At 40.7% G+C, this 27,526-nt stretch overlaps 1 protein-coding gene across 1 annotated transcript; it reads right to left on the bottom strand.

Moving 5' to 3' along the window:
* Positions 1–274: 274 nt before the first annotated feature.
* On the bottom strand, positions 275–24,584 carry ntrk2b (neurotrophic tyrosine kinase, receptor, type 2b). The gene is made up of 18 exons (XM_069673254.1): positions 23,914–24,584; positions 21,410–21,484; positions 21,255–21,326; positions 21,100–21,168; positions 20,863–21,014; positions 20,555–20,691; positions 17,734–17,866; positions 16,183–16,491; positions 16,072–16,089; positions 15,403–15,411; positions 15,047–15,081; positions 14,712–14,811; positions 12,992–13,180; positions 11,636–11,766; positions 11,340–11,512; positions 9,817–10,057; positions 7,134–7,292; positions 275–5,413 (listed from the first exon to the last, which is right to left on the bottom strand). The coding sequence occupies exons 1-18, from the start codon at positions 24,114–24,116 to the stop codon at positions 5,228–5,230; spliced, it is 2,391 nt and encodes a 796-aa protein (XP_069529355.1). The 5' UTR covers positions 24,117–24,584; the 3' UTR covers positions 275–5,227.
* Between the last annotated feature and the right edge of the window lie 2,942 nt (positions 24,585–27,526).

Raw genomic sequence — 27,526 nt, 5'->3', positions numbered from 1 at the left:
GGCCTTTCTGTGTGGAGTTTGCGTGGCTTCCTCCCTCAGGTTAACTGATGACTCTAAAATTGTCCATGGGTGTGGGTGTGGGTGTGAGCATGTGTCAGCCCTGTGATTGACAGGCGATGACAGCTGGGATAGGCTCCAGCCCCCCGCGACCCTGAACAGTATAAGCAGTATAGATAATGGATGGATTACATGACTTTTGTACCATGTCCTCTGTGTGTGTACTGCAGCTGTGACGTGTGGACGTCTAAACAAAGACTCATGCAGGCTCCGAGCATATTGTAAGACATACCACCTTTATTAAATGCACAGTATCACAAGGAACATTTCCATTAATTGTGGATAAGCTACTCACATGATGCACAAAGCATTGAATTGATTGATAGAACTGGCTGATTAAAGCAGGATTAAATCTGCCAGGAGAGCACACACACACACACACACACTCACATACACACACTCCTGCATACCCACATATGTGCCAATGCACACACACACCGTCACGCAGTCACACACACTCTGTCTTTGTATTCCCACAGTAAGTAAAATCTGTTATCTGCACAGGAATGAAAACTGTAATCTTTTTTTCTTTTACCACATATTTACAAAAAAATCCTCGTCCCGCCCTCCCCTCCAGATAGATTACATTCAAAAAAGGTCCCGACCCTGCTAGATTACATTCAAAATAATATACTATTCATGATGCAAAGTCACAGTTATTCATCTGAAAGAGGATCGAAGTAGGCTACAGTCAGTCAGAGGTTGAGTGGTGGCGGAGTCGGCCATGAGGCGACCTTTGACCTCCTCCTGTCAGCTCGGAGGGATCCTGATGTTTTGAATCAGATCCAGAGTCTGTGTTCCTCCTCCTGACAGTCAGTCAGCATCTCACGCAGCCTCTGCTTAAAACTCCCCATCACAGTGGAGAGGAAAGAGGAGATCTTTTTCTTTTTTTTTTTTGTCTTCAGAGAAAAAAAAACAACATTGTTCAAATAAAGTCCTCTGCAGATCCAAAGTCGCCAAAGAAAAAAAGGATTGTATTCTCACTGGTATTATGAACGAGCACAAAGAAATCATACAATGTAGCACAAATAAAACCATATTTACATATAGTATGTATTGCCAGTGGCCCATAACACGTTGTCTTCAATAGATGTCACACAGTTTGGACATGATACCTGCTTCAAACAGATTATACTATTAAACATAGCCTACTATTGATATAGACAAATATCAGAACTGTACAGAATGGACAGCAAGTTATGTACAGCAGACACGTGACTATTATACAGAACTGACAGTAAGAAAAACAAAGAGGGACTTTTTTAGGTCTTGCTTGAGTCATGGCCGGCATAGCAAGGGTGTGTTCTGTTTTTAAGTGCAGGTGAGGTCGAGGCGGAGAGCAGTTGCTCAGGTTGTGCATTTAGGGGTTAAAGGGGAATTTACTGTTTTTTTTTCAGCCACGACCCTCTAATTTTATATTCAGGTGTGAAAATCACTTCCAGGTTCAAAACATTTTAGAATTGCTCCTGTAGATTGCTTCACTCAGCAGCCACACTACTGCGGTAATGGCTGCAATGTAATCCTTTGGGGCAATTACACGCAAGTTAAAGCTACTGTGCGACTGTGATTTTGTGTTGATCTTGGCAACTTCTGTGGACAAAGTGGTACATCTTATCGTTTTGCTCAATCTCATCCAGCTTTCAAATGTATCACTCGCTGTGAATCTTTGCCATGGACAATGTAAACAAAGGCTTTCTTGGTAATGTGCATTCAATTGCCTCTTTTGACACCAACCCAGTGGCAGCAGTAACGGATATTAAAATAACTATGGAATAGGGATGGGCACGGATATTCTAAATGACATTGGTATTCCACTATAGCTGTAGCTTATGTATTTTTTTGCCTGAAGTTCATTAAATATTATTCATCCGCTATATCAATCACATATTGTTCATTAAACGCGTATGCCAATGTCATTTAAAATATGTAAAAAGTAGACGTACAGAAAAAACACGCCTGGCACAGCAGCGTTATTCATTAAGTATTTAAATCTCCAGACACGGCGTTAGGATCGGACAGGACCACATGGCTGTATTCTCCTGTGCGTGCTTAATGAACACCGGACAGTGTATTAATATCTGAGGGCGCGATTGTCGGTGCCACAGGTAGTTATGTTTGAGGTTTATAATAAATTTACCTCTCAGTTCCGTGTGTGTCTGCTTCTGCGTGTATTAGAGGAAGTGTATGATGCGTGTATGATGGAGAGCTTGGTGTCTCTGGCTTATTTGTGGTCCGTGCACGGCTCGAGCAGGAATCTCCCGGAGGTGAAGCAGGCGTGTGTGGAGGCTTCTGGCGTCACCATATCTGCACCAAACCGAAAGCAGTATCGTGATGTGAGGAGACAGAAAGCTCGCCGTCTCTCAGTCCTCTGCTCTCTCCCATAAACAACTTAATTTCACTGCGTCAGCAAATACAATGATGTTTCCTTAAGAGGAAGAGCGCTACTGTGCGTCCCTGTGTGAGTAGCAGAGACTTGGATGTCATGAACTCGCCCATGTATGGAAGTATGGAAATAGTCAATCTTGTCGCTGATGGTCTTGTTTGCTTTTGTAGGTCATACAGAAGCATTAGTATTAATTTCACTCTGTTTCATAACCACCTAAAAACTCCTCAAGGGAGCTTTAATACTCTTAAAGTGCTTATTTTTTGCCCCTGACAGGCTTTTTAAAGTGTTGCAGAAACATCCCTACAGTATTAAGCCGGTAAGTAAACTCTTGCTCAAGGGGAAGTCTCTCTAAAATCTGATGGTGATGTTTATTACTTATTACAGGAAGAGGACAGCAAAAGGTCAGTAGGATTAAAATCTGTGTGAGACAAAAACAACCACTTTTAAAAGACGTAACTTGCTCGTCTGTAATTGCCCCAAAGGATTACATTGCAGCCATTACAGTCATAGTGTGGCTGCTGGTTGAAGCAATCTACCTGAAACAATTAGTCATTTACACACCTAAATGTATAGAAAAATAGGGCCCAGGTTGAAAAATACAGGAATTCCCCTTTCAGTTACACTACAAAGTGCACTTAATATAACGTATTATCTCAGCAAAGAGCCTTACTGCTTTATGCATCCATATGAAAATGCATGATGTTTTTATGGAGGAGAAATTGCTGTCTTTTTAAGCTTGTAACACACTTTGATTACCAAACTTTGCTTTAATATTTTTGCCTTTTTTTAATCTCATGGAAACATAACTATCAAAGATATTTTGGGATATGAGCTACAAGCATTCAGCCTGTACCAATGTGCTTTACCGCTGCCCGGGAGAGAGGAGCTTCTTCAGTCACCGCCCGGCTGAGTGGGGCCGCTCAGAGAGATGAAAGCACCCCCGGGACTCTTTAAGGGCAATCAGACTCTTAATTAATCCTTTTACTGCGGTCTCAGAGCCCACTATGCAGAATTAAAGATTAGATCCTTAAAGTACACTCCTGCAATGTCAATAAATAACAAATAAACAAGAAGCAATTTAAAAATATAAGTGCTGGAGAAAAAAAAAGAAATGTAATATATTTAACCTACATCGTCAGTGCACAGTAAACTGCATCAAAATGCCCCGTCAATCCTTCTTAAAATGAATGAGTCCTTAAGTTCATCTTCTGGTCATCGAGATGAGTACAAAACCACATCACTTACAGATATGGGCCACCGAACAACAAAGGTTTGCTAAATGGCATTGCTGGTGAATGAAAACAAAACAGAACTGTGCTCATCTTTTTTGTTTTTTTCTTTTTGGGATTTGGCACAGCTCAACAATGCCGAGTCCTCGTTCTCTGTGCTTTAGATACGTTGAATGAAAAAGTTTGTGAAATGAGAAGAGCACTCCAACAATGTTTAAAACAACACTGAGCTTGAGTAATAGGTTTAAAACTGATACTAAATTAAACCAATGATGATGACGTTATTTTAAAGGTGGGGTATTATGCTAATTTCAAGCTTCATATTTCACTCTGTGATACCTGTGCAGTAGCTTAGCATAATTTACAGTTAAAAATTTCTCACACTGGTGCTCTGTGCAGGCCTTCATACCGCCTCTGCCTGACCCGACTTAATCAGCACTGTCCCTTTAAGAAACCCCGCCCCTACAAGCCCACTTTCTTCTGATTGGCCTGTCGTGTAGAAAAAACTGTGTGAAACCTGGCGTACACAGCACCCTGCAGACTGAGCTTAGAAGCCTGGGGATTACTCCAACATACTTTTACCTACAGATTTGCAACTTCACCCACGTTTAGTCTGGACATCCAACACTGTAACATTATATATATGTCTTAAAATGCAAAACCGCATAATACCCCCTCTTTAAAGAAGAAGAAGGTGTTAAATGTATGTTTGCCCTTGTGTTTAACAACCTCAACATTGATTTCACATTGGGACGCCCTTCAGGGGACTAGAGTAGGTTATATATAACAGACACAGGCTTCTTTATAGTATATATGGGTTTCACAGAGCTCTTTAAACATACGCGTATTATAATATACACGTAAAATTCAAACAAGCTAAAGTGTCTGTAGAAGACTCAAAAACCACAAGTTTAAATCAACAGCTCGGTATGAAAACAGAGTCAACATTTACAAATATTAAAATATTCTGTGAAATAAAAAAGAAAAAAGCTTCTTCATGAGAATCTTCCTGCAGAATATTTTGCTCTGTGCTGAAAGAAGAGAAAGCTCTATCTACAAAGTTGTGTCCATACACAGTCCATTATGGAGACACATTATTTTCCCTTTTGTTCGTTCCCAGCAAAGATGAAATACACGAGAGTGAATATTTATATGATGAATGTCGACAGAAAAACGCAGAAATTATGTTTCTGATTATCAGGTTTGATTTGTTTTTATACTTTTTTAAACATGTGTGTGAGGTTTGGGTAAAGTTACGTAATCCTGTATGCATTTTGGTTTCCATTTGTTTAACATGCCTCGGTAACGTCTGCAAATGGATAAAAAGAAAAGCAAAACAATAATCACTGAAAATTTAAGGCTTTTCTCGATGTGATGAGGACACGGACGAAAGCATTTACAGGAACATTTACAGCCAGGTTCTGTACACACACGCAGGCGCTCACACACTCGCACAGCCTTCATTTCCTCCTCTCCTCTCCAGACCACACAAACGCGAAGCCTCGGCTCTCACTCAAACACGTGCACGCTGAGTACATACAGGAACACGGGAGCTTCAGCCCAGTATGTCCAGGTAGACGGGCGAGGCCTTGGCGAGGCTCTGCAGCATGCTGTGGATCTCCTTGATGTTGAGCCTCATGTAGGGCTCCCTCTGCCAGCAGCCCAGCATCAGGTCGTACACCTCTTTAGGACAGGTGCGGGGCCGCTGCAGCACGCGGCCCTGCGTGATGCACTCGATCACCTGCACGTTACAGGGGGAGAATACACTGTTAGACATAATAACACATATTGATAATAGGAAGAAAAATAAGATTGTTTGAGAGACATGAACTGATAATGTAGATGATTTAGATATGACAATCAATTGTGCAAAATGCTGTGCTTGGAATAATAAATTGTGTCTGATATGTTTTTACTGCTAAATACGTTTGATTACCTAAACATCCTCCCAAAGCATCTCCTCCTTCTCCCTCATTAATAATTCCCCAATCTGCATAGGCCCCGCCCACTATGTACTATGTTTCTCCTTTTGTGAAATTACAGCAGAAAACAAAACACGTCTCTGCCGTCGTTTAGTGGCAACTTGTTGAAACTTAGCTGTTTGAAATGTAGTAATTAGTCGTAGTAACGTTAACGTTAGTAGTCAGCAGTGAGTTTGCAAAAATTACGATGACGGTTACAGCTGGCTCGTGCATTGCAGAAGCGGTTGCCATAGGTTACACATAATGATATGCATAGCGTCACCCCGTCCATTAATGGGATTGGCTCCTTAGGTTTGTGACGTCTCAAACCTGCCAATCTGAAAACGTGTTGTTCAGCCTGTCCTTGGTACACTGCAGTTTAAAAGCAGACAGGCCCAGCCATGGAGATGACTGCTGATGTTGTCCCTGATATGTCTTGTAGCACATTAAACCACATGGAGATGTTTACAAGGTTAAACACTTGAGTTTCACTGGAGGGGGTCTTTAAATAATCTAGCCCAGTATCCATAATCACAAAAAATGGGCCTTTTTTCTCTGTTTTAATTCCAGAGGCGGCTTTTACACATTTGGCATTTTAGATGAATAGGGACCGTTCTGCACTTCTATACAATGCAAAAGCACATTTTTTGTCAAAAGAAATTTAAAAAAAGAGGTGCCCTGATGATCTTAGGGTTGAGCAGAGAGAGGCAGAAGATACTTATTTTAAACTATTCTTTTTCCAATTCTTTTTTATCAAAAACCCTCTGAGTACCTCAGATCTTTTCCCCACACTGAAAAACACCAGAGCGACAATTGTTTAAACTCTTTTCCCCCTTAACTTATTATTTAAAGAGAAGATTAAAGAAGATTAAATTAAGAAAAAAAAAAAGCTAGAGACATGGATCTGAAAATGTATCAGAGACATGTAAAAAAGGACTTTAACTTGTTTTGAATAAAAAACATTTCCCTCCAGTTAATGAAAAAAGAGAAAAAAATTAAAACATTTACTAATACATAAAATAGTGCACATTAAAGATTGTTATTAAAAAGAAGACGGTGAGAGAAAGATAAAAATTGAAGCATCAGTGGTTGAGATATTGTAGCTTTTAGTAAAGTATGTCAAGCTAAAAAAAACAGATTACTACATTTCCCATAATGCAGCTCTTGTGGCTCTATTTTGCAGCATTTATTTCATATGAAAGTTTAATTATCAGTGTTCAATGTGTAAATAGTGTTAATGTTAATACTAAAGTCATAAATACATCAGAATCTAATTTTCCAGTTACATTTACAGTCAAGCCTTTTTTTGTGCAGCTGCCATAAAGTTTGATCACTTCTAAAACCAAACAGAATAATTACTTGTCCAGATTATTTCACTTGATTGGTTGGTTAATAATTCTCTTTTTTCAATGTAGTTTCGATAGTTAAACGTTTTTTATCAGTATGAGATTTGTGTTCAGAGATCCAGGTGCATAACTGCAGCCTCTGTGTGACACTGACCTCATTGTTGGAGAGCTGGTACCAGGGCTGCTTTCCGTAGGTGAAGATCTCCCACAGCACCACGCCGAGGCTCCACACATCACTCTCTGTGGTGAACCGCCGGTACATGATGCTCTCTGGGGGCATCCAGCGGATCGGCAGCATCGTATGACCGCCCACCTGCAGAGAGAGACAGAGAGAGAGAGAGAGAGGACACCTCCATCAGAAAACCAACAGCACACGGACAGCTGAAAAATTAAAGCTGAGTAACACTCACTGTATTTTATTTGGCCATAATTAACTTCCATATTGGTGGTTCTAAAACTTTGGTAGTATAGCCATGACATTTTGGAGCAAACATTAATTTTACATAAGAATAAATTGTGGTAAAATATTCCACAAATATTCAAGTTCCTTAGAGGATAAATTTTAGTAACTTTGGTGATCTACAGGCCTTTTATCTAGCGCTAGCATCCGATGAAAAATATGTCCAACACTCTTTGTTTGTGTCCCAAAAACCGGCAAAGCTAGTGACATTCCTACAACCTCATCTTTACTTTGTGTTTAATGCGTATTTGCAAACTAGCAGGCTTAACTAGCCCACATAAACATTACATCTGCTAAATATCAGCATATTAGCATTGCCCTTGTGAGATTGTTAGCATGCTGATAGTAGCTGAAAGTATAGCTGTAGACTTTTGCTCTTGTTATGTACATGATTCTATTGTCATACATTTGTGATATCAAGTATAAACATATTATATTAGATGTTAATCTAATACAATAGCTGAAATTACACTTGTTTGTTAGCTAACAGGGTAGCTAACTAACTAACCAGCTGGAGCAGTGTGAAGCAATAGTCCTTCCAGAAATTCTACCTTGTCAAAGATTGTAATTTTTCAGTATTAAATTACACTGAGAGGTAATATAATCATCTGCTTAATGTCAGCATATTAACATTGTCCTTGTGAGATTGTTAGCATGCTGATAGTAACATTTAGCTTAAAGTATTGCTGTGCCTACAACCTCACAGAGTAGCTAGCTAGCTGTAGACTCTTGCTCTTGTTATGTACATGATTCTATTGTCATACATTTGTGATATCAACATATTATATTAAATGTTAATCTAATACAATAGCTGAAATTACACTCATTTGTTAGCTAACAGGGTAGCTAACTAGCTAACCAGCTGGAGCAGTGTGAAGCAATAGTCCTTCCAGAAATTCTCCCTCTTAAAGAGTGTAATTTTTCTGTATTGAATTACACTGAGAGGTTTCTGTTATCTAACCTGCCTTTATTGATTTAAATCGGATGAATACAATAAGTGTAATGCAATTCAGCAGCACCGCAAACCAAATACTCCTAAATCACTGCACCTCTCTGAAAACAGTTTCAACACTGCTGAACATTTCAGCTTTCAGGAAGAGCGGATTTATTGTAATATTAGCCGTCATCAGATTTAGCTAGCTGTACTTGATAACCCGGCAACTGATTGTATTTTTCTATAATGAGCTGTTAGCCCCAGTCACTCCATGCATTCCTGAAACACACCAGTTATTCCTTTTTAACCTTTTATCCAATCAGACTCTTCCTGTCCTCTTCCATAAGTTATTTACCGTCTACTAAATACATTTCCCCCCTCTTCCAGTCAACCCTTTTATCCAATCACCATTACTGCACTTCCAGTCTTTCGCAGTCCTCGCCTCACCTACATGAACTCACTTGCACCATCATTCAATTACTATGAAACGTGCGATATTTGAGCCAGTGTGAGGCTTTCTAACAAATATGGCTTCCTGGGAGGCTCAGACAAAGACACAGACTACTTTTTGGGCCCTGACGTCAAATATGAATGAACGATCATCAGTTTAAGAATGCTAAAATATAAACATGTGAAAAGGGAGTAACTTTACAATGTTTCCAGTGTTTTTAATGTGTCTTTAAAACAGGCTGATCAACTATGCTGCACAAATATAACTCTATATAGTTCCTGTTTTATTCCCTAGTAAACAAATGTTAAGAAAAGATCCTCCAAATATGAGTTTTTTTTCATGCTTGTGCTTTCTATTTGATAAAAACGTTTGATACGAGGAGCTGGTGACAGGCCCTCTTTATATCGATCTTATCTGACGCAGGCGTCTCGGAGATGATGTTTTATGTGTTTTCATATTTCTGACTCCAATTCGGACAGCAGAGGGCGCTGTGGGATTCAAACTGGGATCTGAGACATGAAGAACGAGGGAATAAAACACATCTATCCATTCCTTTTTAATGTATTTTAGTAATAACCATGATTTGGTCAAATTAAAATCTGTAGTTCCTCAATAGTTTAATGTGATGTCGTTCATGTAGAGAGAAGCGAGGTATTAACTCCCTGCCCAGGGAGAAAGGAAAACTGCCGATGCATTTTTGCACTGTTGGCCCTTATTACCATTGAAACAGTAATTTTATGCAGATTATAGAATTTGCATTTAAATGGTATTAAAAATAGATAAAATACCTCTGGTTAAAATTGTCATTTCTGCAGCCACACAGTTATTTCAGGCCAAAACTGGAATAAAATTCTAATTACATATTTGAGACTGTGTGTATGTGGCTGCATTTCCATATTTCTGTGTGTACATCAGAGGTGTGTGTGCGTGCGCATCTGTGTGAGTAAGCGACTGGGGGCAGGACGGGGTGAGAAATAATCACAAATACTCACTCTGTAGTAGTCTGTGCTGTAAACGTCTCTGGACATGCCAAAGTCTCCTATCTTGACCAGCAGGTTTTCTCCGACCAGGCAGTTCCTGGTTGCCAAGTCTCTGTGGACAAAGTGCTGGGAGGCCAGGTAGACCATGCCAGCAGCAATCTGTTGGGCAATGTGCAGCATCTGGGACTGGGTGAGCTCCACCAGGATGCTGTGTTGACCGTCTGCCATTAGCACTGCATCAGGACCGTGGGACCTGCAATGATAAACACTCCATCAGAGCTGCAGACAATCTATACCACTGAGTACTAGAAAATATAATGCATGTTGTTACAGCACAATTTGCAGCTCAATGAGAAATGTCACCGGGGTGGGCGATATTAGTACATGTTTTATCATTACTTTGTTAATTTCAGAGATATTAAACTCGGAGGTTATTTAAAACTGAATTTCTTTTTCAATATATTGATTAGTGAATAAAAGGAAAGTAAATCTGCAACATCTCTGATCATCCAAAGAAATGTAATTATTTTAAAGATATAATCTTGAAGATTTTCATTAAAATAAATGTCTGTTAAGTCACTATCTATCGCCGAACGAGATCAAAATCCCAAGCGGCGCCCAGTTAGTGACGTGTTTTCCATCAGCCAGCAGTGGTTGGTCTGCCAGAGAGGGTAGACGGAGCTAAGCGGCTGCTGTGAGTAAACAGTAATCTACTATGTCTGAACAAACAAAGAAACGATCAATGACTACAGATACAACTTCAGAAATAAGTGAAAATCCAAAGAAAAAGAAACAAACTCGACGCTCAGATGAAGGCAAAAAAAGGAAAGCGACCGTCAGCCGGGAAAATCAAGAGGAAAATTTTGGAAGTGTGCAGATAATAAATAAATAAATACAAATAACATTTTACACTGTTAACAAGACTCAATAAAACGAGACAATTTCAATTAAGACTTAATTTATCATTACCTCTCTCGAGCAATTGTTCGGTCTGTAAAGTTAGTTTCCCAGAGCTGAAGGTGGCACCTTCAAATGTCATGCGAGCAGCCTACTCACTGTTTTCAACAGGAAACAGCCGGGCTCTGTCCAAAGGTAACAAAAACCCACTTCTAAAACACACACGTTTGTAAATCTTGTTAGTCTAATCCACACTTAAACTGTTTAGTGTAGAAACAACACGTTTTTGGCATTTCTTGGCCAGGTGCAGTCACTTCCTTGAGTCTCCAACCGTTGCCTGGCAACTTCTTGCTAGTTCCAGGAAGTGACGGCTCTCAGCCAAGAAATAGCCTGGCACATAATCCCTGTCAAACAACATGTTGTTGTTGACGTCAGTTTTATTTTGTAAAAATATAACAAACAAGAAAGTGAGCTTGTTGGGTGCTAGTAGTTTTTTTCGCTTAACCTTTGGAGCAAAACGAGCTGCTTTCCAGTCTTTATGCTATGCTAAGCTAATTGGCTGCTGCTGTAGCTTCATAGTGAACGTATCAATTTCCCCACTATTTGTCAGTATTTTCAGAAGAAAAAAATGATCACACCTGAGGAACTTGTTTAGGTCACCATGCTTCATGTATTCGAACACCATGATGAGCGGGTCGCTCTCCACACACACCCCGTAGAAGGTGACGATGTGCTCGTGCTGCAGGTTGGTGAGAAGCTCGGCCTCTCTGTAGAAGTCCGCTCGGCCGCTCTCGTTGGCTTCTTTCAGGGTCTGACGAAAGGTGAAGACACAAAGACAAGATAACCAAGGTGAGATATGTTATCTATTAGCACTTACATGTAGTCAGTATGACAAAGCATTGATTATCTGAGTGAACAGCTTCCTGGTGTTTACCTTGACTGCCACATGGAGCTTCTCCTGGTCGGGAACAAGGTTGTAGCACTCAGCCAGAAACACCTTCCCGAAGGCTCCCTCTCCCAGCTCCCGCTTCAGGACGATGTTGTGTCTCTTGATGTGCTGGACAACTGAAACAAAGCATAAACATTGAGCTGCTGGGACTTGGTTTAACAATCCCTTATGTGTGAGTGATATTTAACCCGATTTTAAATTTACAATGTTACAATAGCCCTTTTTACACTGCGGTTCCGCCTCAGCGGCGTAACGAAGCTCCGCCGTCATGCAGCCTTTGCCTTTTTACATTGGACCAAGCACTCTGGCGTTGCAGAAGCAAAACGTGCGCGAGGTGTAAACAAACAGCGCGTGCTTCAAAAACACAAAAGACGCTGCAACAAGATGCAGTAATAATCCCACCTTGACCTGGCAGTGTGAAAGGGGCTAATGTTACAATTTCATTAGCCAACAAATTTTTAAGATCATTTATAGGACAGCTGAAGAGAGACAGGAAATATGGGGAGTAGAGAGAGGATGGCATGCATCAAATGACGGCCAGACCGGGAGTCAAACCTGCGATCAGTGTAGCCTCTGTATACGGGGCACTTGCTTTCCCAGCTGAGCTAAACCAGCGCCCCAAAACCTGGCTCTTTACCTGGTTTTAAAGCTGCATAACAGCTGGTTGAATCTAAAATTTTAGGAAACGTTTTCAGTAGTGGACCCCAGGATCATCGGGTGTTTCGGCTATTAACACTACAGACAAATAACTCTCAAGGTCAAAGGTGCATTATGCATATTTTTTTGCAAATTCCGTTAAGTAAAATGTATATTGCCTCCAATGGAGTGATTTCAAGCTATTTTAGTCTGAAATAGTTAAATAAAATTGTCAAATAAGATTCGGGCTAAAACTCAAGTAGAGTCCAAAGCTAAAAAATGTGAGACTTACAAAAGAAAAAGGAGAAAAAAGCAGCACATTTTAAAGGCTTGAACTACCAAATATGTCACATGTTTGCCTGTTAGAAGACTTACACAATTATCAGAATTGATGATGATTATTTCTTGTTAGTTAGTTAATTGTTTCGGCTCTAATTAAGTCAAATAAACCACATCCACGTGTGTTTAAAGAGAGAGACATCCTCTTCCTCTTTCATCCTGCTGATTCAGCGTCCTGTAAACAGGCTTGTGTTTCTGAACATCATCTGCAGGCTAACTGTCCATTAGCCCCACAGAGCAGGAGTCACTATCGCACTGCAGGAAGGATGCTGACAGTAAAAATGGCGTCCGGCGGTGACCCCTGCATGGATTTATCAGAAAAGGTCCGGGTTACATGCCGTTTGGTCGAGCGAGGCGGTAACTCACACGTGTCGGATTTCAGCATGCTGCCGGAGTTACGGAAGTACTGCGGGTTCTCGATGACAGGAATCTTTGTCATCCCGATGATCACGGCGTCTGGACCCATCTCCGAGGACGACGGGGTGTTGTTGCCATTGGAGACGTGATGAAGAGGGCTGGCGGAGTCATCGTCATTACTGATGACCGAGGAGGAGCCTACAGGGAGCCACAGAGGTGGAGGAGGAGAAGAGAGAGAAAGCAGGAGATGAGTGAAGAGAAGGGACGATAAGGGAGGAGGTGAGTGGAGGAAGGAAAGAAGAATTGTGGGAAACAAAGAGGAAGAGGAGGAGGAGGGAGAAAAGAGGAAGAAATACTTGTAAATAAAGATTTTTACATAATAAGAGCAGACTAAAGTAGGCCTTAGAAATGACTATTATCATTGTAACAGTGATACAGTGAAACTACAATGAGTTTGTAACTCTATATTTAAACCTTTTTAGCAGTAATAAGTAATTTATAATAGCTTAATTAACACTATAATAAAGATGACAGCAGGTTTTAGGATATTTTAAGTGATTAAGTGATGAACAAAGCATCCAACACTGTGTTTAAAATGTTAATAAGAAATACTTGATAACTTAATATGGCAGTTTTCTTCATATTTAATGGTGTATATATATAACAACAATAATAATAATAATAATTAATAATTGTATGTCTATATAATTTTTAAAAAATCGTTTTATATAGACGCTTCATGTTACGTCCTTGTATATATATAGATGCTTAGAGATGTCCTTCTATTTAATTAAGACACTAAATTTATGTATCCTACAAACTTATTCACTGATGATCTATAATCACCAAATAAAATGTTACGTCGACTAATGTTCTTTTATAAAACAAAATAGTTCTATGTTTTGGGATATTTAGCGCTCATTAGCTTTTTACAACGTGTCAGATGACAAGATTGATACCCCTCTTGTGTGTCTACGCTATTAAATATGAGGCTAAGGTCAGTAGCAGGCTATCTTAGCTTACCATAAAGATACAAAGTCTCAGATTCTTTGTGCTAAAGCGGCTATAGCTTCATATTTAAAGAGCAGCTCCAGTCTAAGTGGACCTATCAGAATGGTAATGTATTTTATGTATCGCTCTCTAACTTGTTACAACGTTACTCTTGGAAATGACTTCTGCAAACCAGAGTTTTCTCTGAAACTTTGACTGGGGCATTACGACTTTTCCAGATAAACTGCACCCATTTCTCTCTGATTTTATATCCCTCGGTAACAAACGAAGGCTAACCGTTTCTCCGTAAAATTACAGCTAAAAACAAAACATGTCTCTGCCATCGTTTAGTGGCCACTTAGTGAAACTTAGCTAGCTTGAAATGTAGTAATTAGCAGTAGTAATGTTAACGTTAGCAGTCAGTAGTGAATTTGGAAAAATTACGATGGTGGTTACAGCTGGCTCACGCATCGCTGAAGTGCACATAATGATATGCATACTGCCACCTTGTCCATTAACGGGATTGGCTCCTTAGGTTTGTGACATCACAAACCCTGCCAATCTGAAAACGTCTTGTTCAGCCTGTCCTTGGTACACTGCATTTTAAAAGCAGACAGGCCCAGCCATGGAGATGACTGCTGATGTTGTCCCTGATATGTCTTGTAGCACATGAAGAACACCACATGGAGATGTTTACAAGGTTAAACACTGGAGGGGGTCTTTAAGAACATTAGCTCACCTTTAATTCCAAACTTAGAGTTTCTTCCGTATTTCAGGATGATCACCATCAGAACGCAGCCGGTCAAGGCAACACCTGCGATCCCGACGACGACGTACACCTAAGAACGATAATGAAGAAGTTTATTTGAAACATAGAATTATTACTGCTAATTTATTTGGACTTTCTCAGACTTTCCATTAACTTGAGGATGTAAAGATAATTCTAGGTGACCTCGTTAAAATAATTCACACAAAACAAGGAAAACAATCTAACACTATGACAAGTTAACATTTATTTCAGTGGGTCAAAACACCAAAAGGACGGGCTGCTCTGCTTCAAACAGGACCACTTACTGCAACACTGTCGTCCAGAGGGGGAAGAGGCGAGTCTGGGGAAAAAAAATACAATTTTATTTATTATTTATTCATTTTAACCTTACTTAAATCAATTTTTGCTACTTTAGACTTTTACTATATTTAAAGTCAATATTGTAGTACGTTTGATTCCACTACATTTATTTGACAATGTTAGCTCTGTTCCAGATTATAAATACAAAATACAAGTCATATAAAAATGTACGATGTATTATTGTGGGCTATGCTAGTAGCTAGCAGCACATGAGGTAGTTGAAACTTTATTTTGGTACTTTTATGTATTTTCAGTGCGGTATTTAAGTAAAAGTTCTTTGTACTCTTTACTAGACACCTACCTGTCGTGTCTGGGCAGAGGCAGGATGCATTCACAGGCCATAGGAGAAAAAGATAAAAGAGTTAATTTTAACCATAAATACAGTTTTATGAAGCTAATAAGTACCGTAAAATCTGAATATAAGTCGCACCGGAATATAAGACGCAGTCTGTTTTTAGGGGTATCCCAGAGGGAACGTTTACAAGTTACTTCAACACTATTTCAATTTATTTTCATTTAAAACACATTCAAAACACACACCGACCGTCTGTTTTCGCTATGTCGAATTTGCAACCCTGCTAGCTACCAGTGCTGTAGCTGGCGGTAGCTGGCAGCCTACGGTAACTTTGATTGTTGTGAGGGTGGCGGCTGCAATGGCGATCATGACGGTGCATGTCCGTGACGAGGCGTTAGCAACAATAAAGTTAGCGAGGAAAACAGCACTGCAGCTTGGACCCGGATACAGTTTAATGCGGAGATGTGACGTCACCACTTAACAACTGGATAGCGCCATCATCTGGCGTAACCCAATAACACACTTTTCTGCATTTCATACAGGTATATTGGTCGCTCCAGTATATAGGACGCAGCACATTTTTTAGTTAAAAGGAAATGTATTAAAGGTGCGTCTTATACAATAAATTTTACGGTACATTAATTATTGGTTTTATTATGCTGAATCATTACTTACAGTAGTAGAAGGGGTCCTCTGTTAACAAGAAAAAACACATATGCATGTTAGCATCCATAAACAGAAGCTAGCCTCAGAAAAGAGCCGTGTAAGAAGACAGCATATTGACACCTGTGTGGCCGATGTCAGGCGGGTCGATGAACTGCGCCGACACCTTCTTCTCGTCCCAGCCGTATTTATTCTTGGCCACCAGCCTGTACACTCCGTTGTGGATGTGCGTGGGGTTGACCAGCTGCAGGCAGCCGTGGTACTCGCTCTCGGTCGACAGGTGGATCATGGTGCGGATGAAGTCCTGCTCCTGGAGGGCCACGTTCTCGTGATACCACTGCAGGTCGGGCTTGGGGTTCCCCGTCACGCTGAAGGGGATGCACCAGTGGTGGTCCCGCTCCGGCGCCAGCAGGTGCTTGATGGTGGGGGCAACTGACACGGAGGTAACAGGAGAGGAAGACGGGATGATAGGAAGTCAACACCAGAAAAAGGCAGTAGGAAAAAGCAACATTTACGGGGTTAGAGACAGGGGTGTGTCCAGACTTGGGCACTGACGCGAGGGTGGTTTTTTTTAACTTTTTCTGTCTCCTATAATCATATCTACCTGAACAGTAAAGGGGGTGTATTATGCTAACTTCAAGCTACATATTTCACTCTGTAATGACTGTGGAGCAGATTAGCATAATTTACAGTAAAAAAAAATACGTACAGCCTCTGCCTCAGCCCTGTCCCTTTAAGAAACCCCGCCCCTAGAAGCCATCTTTCTTCTGATTGGCCAGCTCTCTGAAGCCTGCTGAGGCAGCGTTTAGAAAAAACAGTGTGAAACCTGGCGTTCACAGCAGCCTGCAGGCAGACTGAGCTGAGAAGCCTGGGGATTACTCCAACATACTTTGACCTACAGATTTGAAACTTCACCCACGTTTAGTCCGGACATCCAACATTGTAACAATATATATATGTCTTAAAATGTGAAACAGCATAATACCCCCTCTTTAACGTTTCACAAAGATGTGACAATCCTGTGGATATGATTTTAAGAGTGGCAACATTTAAATCGTCCCTGCTGAATTCTTTTAGGACTCAGAAAGAGTCACAGTACCACAAAAGTACCAACAAAAGAAAATGTGTTACACGGAAATGCTACAGAAGCTTCTAAAAGCTTTGCAACACAGACCAATAAGTTGGTTTGAACAAAAAGTCCCACCTCTAACCAGGCAGATAGCCAATTATAATCTACAAGATTAAGATTTCAGGGGGGGCCGTGCCACCCCAGGCCACCCCCTGGACACACCCCTGCTTAGAGAGGAGGAGCAGCTCGGGGGTGATGAGGAGGAGAAGCTGATCACGCAACATTCGAACGCTGACATTAGGGAAACATGGAAGAGGAATATGAGGAGAAATGTGGCCGAGGAGTGAGGTAAGGCATGAGGAGCTTCACAGGAGGAAGAGTTATGGACAGGAAACACGGAGAGTCAATAAGATTTGCCAAGAGACAGTAATGATGACAAAGTGAAGAGCCTTGTGCTTGCACTGGAAAAAAACAAAGACTAGAAGAAGGCATTTAAACAATCATGAGAAGAAATACACTTAGAGATGTAAATAGAAACTTGTATTATATATGTATATATATAGTTGTTTAACATTTACAGTCAGAGGTTAGAGAAAAGTGCTTACAGAGAATATTGAGCTGCAGCGTGGCCTCCGTCTGACCGACCATGTTCTCAGCGCTGCATATGATCATCCTGCCATTATCATCAGAAGACAGGTCTGACAGAGTGATCCTGCTCCTCATATCCGACGGCTCGATCTGTAAACAGCATTATTATTAGCAACATTAGCCTGCATACAGTTGGCCTGATGCTGATGTTTATATAACCAAATACACGCTGCATCACGCTGACTGTAGTACACACCTATTTATGCTGCTGTAACTCAGAGGGGAATATTGTACTTTTAACTCCACTGCTTTTATTTAGAGGAATAATACAAAGTACAATCAATAATTAAGTGATGATATATTTTTATAGATAAACATAAAACTTTATCGATCCCTCAGTGAAATTTAAAAGCTGCACAGACTTGTATACAGTCATAAAAAAAAGCCTCATCTTCCACCAGAGGAAAATCAAAGGTTTGTTAATGTAAATGCACCAATAATCAGTGATATGATATATATAATCCTGAACTAGAACACATGCATATTGAGCCCATTTACTGTTATGTGCTTTAAGTGCATTTTAATACTTTTGTAGCAGGACGCCTTTTCCTTAAAGGAGCAGTTCGCCCCTGGAAAAAGCCGCTGTCAGTCAAAGCTGGTGTTCTCTGTAATCAATAGAAGCAATGATATTTGAAATTGGCGCCACAGCTTCGGAGAAAGTTGTACAAACAGCTCATGGTTTCAACCATTCTACATTCCTACAACACCCAGCGTGCATTGCGCCACTTCCTCTGAGAGGAATGGCCCAGCGAGAGACACTGGAGTGAAATACAACGGCTCAAAGCGGTACAGAATCTGAAATACGCGGAGAATATACCGGTGGATCATCTAAAAAATCTTCAGGTCTGCAGTCTACATTTCAAACCTGACGATTTTGAACCGGACATGACATCGGAAGCAGCGTCCTAGATTGAGGAAGTGTCTGGCGGAGGTTTTCCATGGCCCATTGGAGAAGCAGATAGCGTCCTCCAAAGACAGCGAATTAGCATTTTTTTCCATAATGGCATTAGCTCCCCATAATAGCATGATAGGACTGGCACTTTAAGTCAAAGATCACCTGAATACTACAAATATGTGTCTGGTGTTTGGTTGTTCTAAGACTCCCCTACCTTGCTGTGGATGAAGATGTAAATCCCAGCAGGATCAATAGTTCCAGTTAAGTATAAACACAGAGTCTGATGTTTTATAATGTACTGAAGGAACATTACTTTTTCAGTAAAACGGATTTAGTATTCAGTGTCCGTGCTTTTATTTCACACCATCCGTATCGTTTACGCCTGACTGGAGTCTAAGGCTGCATTCCAATACTCATACTTCCACACTTTTAAGTACGCCATGTATGTGTACAGTATCCCAAAAGTACCAGGATGTTCTGCAACATTTGGTCGCATTTTGCCTTTCAGCATACTTTTAGGGCTGACCCACAATTCTCTGATACGTCCAGGGCTGGGAGGGTTACTTTAAAAACGTATTCTGATACAGTTACTAATCACCTGTTAAAAAAATGTAATCAGCAACCTAATCCAAGTATCACAATTTTAAAGTAACTGATTACTTTCAGTTGCTTTTGTATTACTTCAACATTAAATCAAATAAAGACGAGAGAAAAGACATTTTAATACTTTTGTAATGCGCAAATGCCCGTTTAAATTAATGGCGGCAATTATGCACATTCAAATGTACTTTGTTAAGTGTGCGACTCACACTACTTCACACTCAAACTTCAAGTAAACCGCCATAAACTTATTCCAGTCTGGGGTTTTTACCCGTACCATCCCGCCATCACCAGAGTCACAAACTATTCAGTAGCAGAAGAAGACAACAGGTTAGCTCTCTTTTAACTGTACAGCTAACGTTAGCGGTGGGTCTTACCTGTAAATGTTTCTAAATTAGATGTCGAGTCCTTGGATAATGACCGTGGTGTTGTGAGACTTGTGTGTCGTGAAGTGTCGTAACGTGTGCGTGCTGGTGCATGGTATTATTATGAGAGACGGTCAGACAGACGGTTTAGATGCTATAGAGCATCTTTGGGATTATATCGTCTTCAATATAAACTGCATTTTAAAAATGTAATCCAGTTAGTAATCCCCATTTTTATCTATCTCTAATCTAATTGCCTCTTTTTTTCTGTAGCTGTAACAGAATACAGTTGCCTTTTTTGTATCCTAATGACGTAACGCTGTTAATTGTATTCCTTTACTCCCCAGGCCTGGATGCGCAACATCGACTGAGCCGACTCGTGCCTCTTTAGCGAGCATAAAGAACTATTTTTCATCAATATTAAAAATGTACACCGTAGTCTACGATCGATGTATGCGCAAGAGGGTCAAAGTTCACGTTCCCTCTCTGACTTTTTCATCTTCAAACCTCTTTTATGTTGTTTTCCTCCTGTCGTTTCTGCCATGCATGATGAGAATCATCTTTTCTGTGTGTTATTGTCCCGAATGTTTCGTTACAAATGGGTCTTAATGTTGGGAGGGCCGTGTGCACTTCCCTCTGCAAACTAGTGCATCCCAATTGTATGCATACTTCATGCAAAGTATGTACTTTTTACGGGCAGCTGCAGTATGTACTGTAGTGAAAACAGAAATAATGCTCCTCTATCATGACCTTCATCCCGTTGCAGCTCACAGATAGCTCTGAACTTCATCTAATAAGTGATATTTTCAAGGTTTCTCATGATTTCCACCCCACTCAAAGAGTTAAACCTTAAAAATAAAGTAAGAAGCGTCGAGAGCTGATGGTTGAAACAGGAAGCTGTGCGGTGGACCGGCTCACCTCGTGGTGTGTAGAGAGCATATCAAGGTTCCACAGGATCTCAGGAGGAGGCGAGCCCGAGGCGCTGCACACAGCTTCCACTTTACTCCCCTGCATCACAGTCACGGTTCTCGGGGTGACCTCTACTCTGGGAACCTCTGCGAAACACGAGAAAACAGCCGAGCTGAACATCTGAGCAGAACTTCACATTCATCGATTTGTTTCTGTCTTTTGTTTCCGTCTTCAGGAAGCGATCGCTCTCTAAATCAATCAATAGCTCCAATATCAGATACCCCGCTGTTTCTTATTATAACACGGTGTCACATTACCACAGTCTGGCGGGGTGAGCGCGACGAAGGCCTGTGTCACTCCTCTGTCGTCCGTGCATCTCAGATCGGGACTGTCGCCGTCTTCCTGGAGCCGCAGTTTGATCCACAAGTTCTCACAAACACAATCCAGAGGGTTTCCGGACAGGAGGAGCCTGGAAGGTACAAAAACACAAACACCACGTGAGGGACGAATCTTTTGTCTTCGGTCGCACGAAACTGACGAGTTTAGAAACTTACGGTAATGACGAGTTAAAGTTCTGAAACGTTCTCCACGAGAGCGTCGATAAGTTGTTGTCTCTGAGATTTCTAAAAGGGATAACAAATAACATTTAAAGTCCGAACATGTGTACATTAATAACACAACTAAAGAGGGTCTTTAAAGTGTTTCTTACACATATTGGAGTCTTGTATTGTTGAAAAAAGCGTCTGACGATATAGACGACAACCTCGTATTCATCACTGTTCTGTTGGAAGATAAAATGCGGAGGTACCAGGTTATATGCGACCTCTTTTCAAATATTAAATCATGACGTTGTGTGATACTTACAGGTTTCGGAGGTTGATGTAGTGCCTCAGACTGTTGTCGTTGATGTCAAACAGCCTGTTCTGGTTTGCAATGTATCTGAAAGCACAGAGGAGAGAAACCAGTTGTCAAGATACACTGTCCTCTTAAAAACCTGTGTGTGTATTTGAGTGTTTTATTCTACAATGTCACAATAGCAGTTTGAACACAAGAGAATCAGTGCTGTTAAAGCGAATTACTTCACACTGTAACTTGTAGACAAAGTCGGCTGAACTTTGTATAAACTACTTTTGCTTAGAGAACTTTATTTGCAACACATTAAACAGTGAAAATAATACGGACTACTAGAACAGCATGTTTTTACACACTGAACTTTTTGAACTCCCACATAAAGCAACCTTGGGTTTCTTGAAAGGCGCTACATAAATCGAAGTTATATCATTATTATTATCAACTGGCAGACTTTATGTTCTGAATTGTTGCTGATATTGCTAATTTTATTACGTTGTCTTTTTTCGGCCGAATGATGCCGCTCTACGGCGTCTTAAAGCTCCTGTGAGGAGTTTTTCGCTGGTTATGAAACGGACTGAAATGAACACTGATGCCTCGATTTGAGCTACAAAAGCAAACCAGACCATCAGCAACAAAGCTGATTATATCTTTAGCTGTTTTTTTTTAGTGCCTGTAACTACTGCCGGGGAGGGGTAGGTGTCAGACGAGGCGGTTAACTGGTGCTGCCAAGTCAGCCATTTTTCTATATTTTTGCACAGCGAAGATTCACAGCGAGTGATGTGTTTGACTGTTAAAAGAAAGCAGGACAATTTTAGAAGTCATGCTAAAAACATTTGTAAAACGTAATAATAAATTGCCTGACATGAGACCGTGCCATGCTGTGTCTAAATTCAGTAATATTCTCACATCTGTCCGATGGTTTAATGTTCTTTCTTTCTTACTTTTCTGTTACTAACCTCTCAGTTACCTAAAAGACCTTCTAGGGACGGGTGTTGCAAGCTAGCAGACGCTATAAACACTAGGATACTTGCATTGGATGGTTTTCAGTTTGTCTATGTTTATTGTATCTGTCCCTATCAAATAAATCATAAATAAATAAGATCAGCAAAGAGATAAGAAGTACCACTTTGTCCACAGGGGTCGCCAAAATCAACAAACCAAAAGTTCCTTATAGGAGCTTTAAAAAAAGAAGACATTTGATAACTAGTTTGGAAAAAGAAAGTACAAATCGGGCGCACGGCTGTAGCAGAAATGTTAGGAAATATTTCCCATTAAAATGATTATTTTTAACTCTATTATTGCAGGTGTATCATTAAGGACCGAGTCGTAAATTAAAGAAAACTTTACAATACATCATTATGGAGGACTGCTGTGGTAAATGCACCGCTGCAGGTTGTTTTAAATGTTGTCGCTACACTTTAGTCTACATGTAGATTGTACCTTTACCCACACAAAGCTGCTATATGTTATAAGTTAAATTGTGTTGTACGGTCTGACACAGCCTGTGCTGCTTCAGGAGGTTTTCCTGAGGATTATAAGTGGGTCATAGATTTCTCTAATTCACTGTTACATTTTTAGAAGCTGACGAGCATTATAGTGTTCTTTAAAGCTGTCTTCTGATGTATTACGACTCTTTAAAGCTGCACATTTTACTCCCTAAATAAGATTCAAATAAAGGAAAGCTGCTGCAGGACTTCTACGATTTGCAACATAATTCTGTTTTGATCGCACAGCAGCAGAACTACACTCATGACGGGTGTGTGACACCTATAGCTCCAGCCTGTCTGCCTCACAAACTCACCCACCAGTCTCCCCTCCACGCTCCTGTGGGTGCCATGCAGTTGTATAGAATACTTGTGCAGGGGTTGTAGCAGGTACACACACACACAAAGCCTACACACTGACGCAGATACACGGGGCTACACAACTACCGCTGCTGCTGTCATCTCATGTGTAATCTGTAAACAAGTGGTCATTTTTTTTGTAATATTGTGGCTTATTTATTTTTTAACACCGCCCTAAAGAAGAAGCCGAATTAACACCTTCGCGGCTGCGCGCGGCCTCAACATTTTTTTACTCCATCACCACTACACCTCTGGAGCTGTTTTTGAGAAGGAAACACCGACTAATCCAAATCAGCCTGACGCGCACTCTCACCATGATTACGCACACACACACACACACAAGCGCGCGCACACGCTGTCGTCGTTAGTGGCACATGCACACACAGACACGCGCGCGCACATACTAGACTACATGATCTGACGAATTCACTGGTTTTGAGGGTGAAATCGCACATTTCGTGTCTGACATTTGGCGCAAAAGACAGATTTGTGTTGATGTTTAATCCGCACGCGGGAGTAATATCAGGCCTGCTGTTATTAAAGCTGCTGCTGATGTTATTATCACCTTTATTATTAGAATAATCCCAGCCCTTGGGTATTATTGCGACCTACGATCTTTACGCATTGCATCCTAATAAGTTCCTACGCTGTCTGTTTTTTTCATACACTTACATCTCCGTGATGTTTTCCATGTCATCTAACGTGAGCACGGGGAAATCCTCGAGCCCCGGCACGGAATCAATACAAACAATCCTTGAGATGCTGCAAGTGCAGGATGCGGGGCAAGCATCGCTAAATCTCCACATCAGCCCCGTGAAAAAAACCAAAAACAATCCGAGACGAGCCATGCCATATTCCCCCGCGCTGGAGTCCATCGCAGGTCCACTGAATGAATCCCACCAGAACAGAATCTCAATGCTCAAATTGAATTATTGGTAAGATTTCCTCCCCTCGCTGAATGTAAATGTGGCCAAGTTAATCCGCAGGAGGAGGGAGAAAAAGACGGCGAGGAATGCGCAGAGCCCTCGGTTTTAATATCAAGATGCCATGGACTGGCCTTCCCGTCTCCGCAGAGCTGCTATCACACTACTGCATATCGATGTCGTGAAGCAAAGGTGTCAAGTGCTCCGTCCTGCTGCTGCTGCTGCTGCTGCTGTCTCCCTCCTCTTCCTCGGCCACAGAAGCCTCTGCCTTGTGAAACAAATATGAGCTCTTCCAGATGTTTTAGAGATCAAAAAGCAAAGGCCCCACTACCACGAGCGATTTCTCTCCTCAGTGTGGTGATGGGGAGGAAAATAAGCGAGAGCGCACAGTGGAGTAAAGGATGCGTGGTGATGCTGCGTGTGTAGGGAGGAAGGCTACCTGCATGCGTCTATCGATTAACGCCGAGGACGAGCGCATGTCCCCACAGCCAGCGCTCAGATCGGGTTTACAGGGGACTCAGTCTGTGACAAGTATTTATGATAAGTTGTGTTTGTTTAAATATATAATTCATGCAACAAAAAAACAACTATAAACATCTAATTGTGCAGTGTCATTATTCTGCACGAGCTGCAAACTGAGCGTCAAATCTTCTGTTTGTGATGAACAAAAACAACAACATGCATCTAAAGTCTTGTTTTGTTTTTACTCTGAAGACATGCACTGGATGAAAGCAGCGTTTTTTTTCCCCCCATCCACACCAGCACTGTTGTTGTACGGCTGGCCATTAGGCCTATAGTGTGACGTACGGTTGACGCACAAGACGGGGTGCATCTATGAAAAATAATTACCTATACTATGTCTGCGAGCTTCAAATGGGTGGCAGTCCAATCACTGATCAGTGTAGGATATAGGAGGAAAAAAACAACATTTGCAGTATTTTTTTTTGTTGTTCTTCTTGGAAAGAGGATTTTATTTTGAAAGAATTGTGTTTTTTTTATTAACTTTGGCACAAAATGCAGAAAAATCTGAATAAAAACACACTTTTTGTTGCAGCACTGAGAGGGAAGACAGAAATGATTTACAATCTGACCTGCACTTATATAATCCACACAAAAATGAGGCATAAATTGCTACATATTGTTTTTTTAAACCATCAATGCTCCATTATTTTTTCACTCTTTTTCAACTAAGGTGCTAATTTTCCTCCCAAATGATGTAATGAATCCTGTTTACCAGCAGATTCCTAAATTTCCCTCATAATGAGGACGCACACTCGGCGAGGACACATGATCTATGACACAGCCTGGATGGTTAGTGTCGCTATGGTGACTTGCTTTTTACAAATAGCGCTGACAATGTCAAGTGTCGCTATGGTTGCAGATGAAAATATGTACGCAGGCGTCTTTTTTTTTTTATGAGAAACATCAAGAACTGAATTATATCTGTCTCCATGGGAACCTCAGAGTATAGGAGAGGGATGAGAGCTCTTTATTTTGCAACAGATCCTCGCTTGTATGTGAAGGAGCAGGACGACACTACGAGAAAACAGAGGGGGGGTGTTTGAAATAGATGATGTGTGGACAGAATTCGGACACAAAATGGGCATTGAGGTGCTGCTTTTGTATTATTGAGTCTGATCTCAGGGCCTTTTATTTTGAAATGCAGAAATGGGACTCTAGTTGCAATGAGAAAAGTACATTTTACATCTTTGTGCATGCATATCTGAGTGCTTTTATAGCAGTATTTGGATTATAATATGACGCTGGATGAATTGTGCTTTTTCTCCAGAAAAATAAGGAACAACTTTTTTGCTGATATTTTATCAGATTTTTGCACTTCCTGTTGCGTGCAGCCTTCATGTTCTTCTTTTAGGTTTAACATGAGTTTGAACTTTGCAGGGCACCAGCAGAAAGAAGTCAAATAAGCCATGAAGGAGTTATTAAGAGACTTTTGGCATGCCTAACTGTAAGATCCTCTTCCTCTTTTTGTAATAAATGGGCACTGATGTTCTATTCTGTCTGATCTCACGGCGTTTTATTTTGAAATGCAGGAAAGTGAATCTGCATCTGTTTGCATGTGTCTGTGCATGCAGGTTGAATTTTCTTAACTTCATGTAATTCAAACCAGTAGAATATACCATAAAGATTATCAGCTCTGGGTGAATTGTGGTATTTCTTTGGAAAAATAAGAAATTACTAGGGAATTTTCAGTGAAATCCAAGATATTCATCAATTAGATCAATTATATGTTTGCACTTCCTGTTTCTTGACGCCTACATGAGCTTAAATATAAGTTTGAACTTCGCCGTGCACCAGCAGAAAGAGGTAGTATAAGCCATGCAGGACGTATTAAGACACTTTTGGCATGCCTAACTATAAGATCCTCCCCCTCTTTTACACTTACTTTGGAGCCACTTCTGCATCATCAGTGTCTGCACCTCCTCCATCTCTGCTCCTTCCTCCTCCTGAACCAGCTGGTGGCAGACTTGTCTTGAAGCTTGCAGGCAGTGATGCAGCTGCAACTCAGCCCGCTGATCTACATCCTGGACTATCTGCTGCCTCTCAGTCACTGGATCAGCAACTCTGTGCACACAGTTACACAGATATGACTTTTTTAGGTGATTACAAACAACAGTTTTTATTTCAGACACAACCAGTCTTATGTATTTCAGACCAAGCTGCTAGATTCACTCAGTGTTTCTAATAATTGTCATCACAGAGGATTTAGGTTTAAGGAATTCAAAGTAATTCAACTAATTTGCTCCTTTTTGTTGCTTTTCTGCACTTTTAGCTTCACATATCTGTTTCAGGAAATAGCATGATGGAGCACTGTCCCCCATGTGCACCCTTATCCCTTATTACTTACTTACCTTTTACTGTACACGTTCTTCTCATTAACTTCATTACCATCACTACAAGTAAAAGTCATTCATTCGAAACAATAAACTGGACATATGGAAGTTATCAGCAGAATTTACAAAATATCACCAATAAAAGTGCATATTTTGCAGGAAAAAAGGTTTGCCTATTATCATGCTTTTGGAATTATATTACTGCTCCATCAACGTTTATGTAGCATTATTTTCTCAATTTCTTAGTTAAGAAAATGTCTAAGAATAGCCTTTTCACATATTGAAATCTTTCACAACCAAAGATATCACCTTAAGATGTCTTGTTTTGCCAGACCAAACTCCAAAGTTATTCCATTTATGATGCAAAATTTGGGAACTTGCAACGAACGTGGCTGAAGTTTCTGCTTAAAAATCACTAATCAATAATTTTCTGGTCATTTCAGCTCTAATTTGGTGTTTTTGTAACCGTTTTGTACTACATTGTCTGTACTACCAACGGCATTTTCAAAC

Source organism: Semicossyphus pulcher, unplaced genomic scaffold (genome assembly GCF_022749685.1).
Source record: "Semicossyphus pulcher isolate SPU_LCO1_2020_fin unplaced genomic scaffold, fSemPul1.0.p SCAF_22, whole genome shotgun sequence".
NCBI classification, from domain to species: domain Eukaryota; kingdom Metazoa; phylum Chordata; class Actinopteri; order Labriformes; family Labridae; genus Semicossyphus; species Semicossyphus pulcher.
This window is presented reverse-complemented; position numbering and strand designations above follow the sequence as displayed.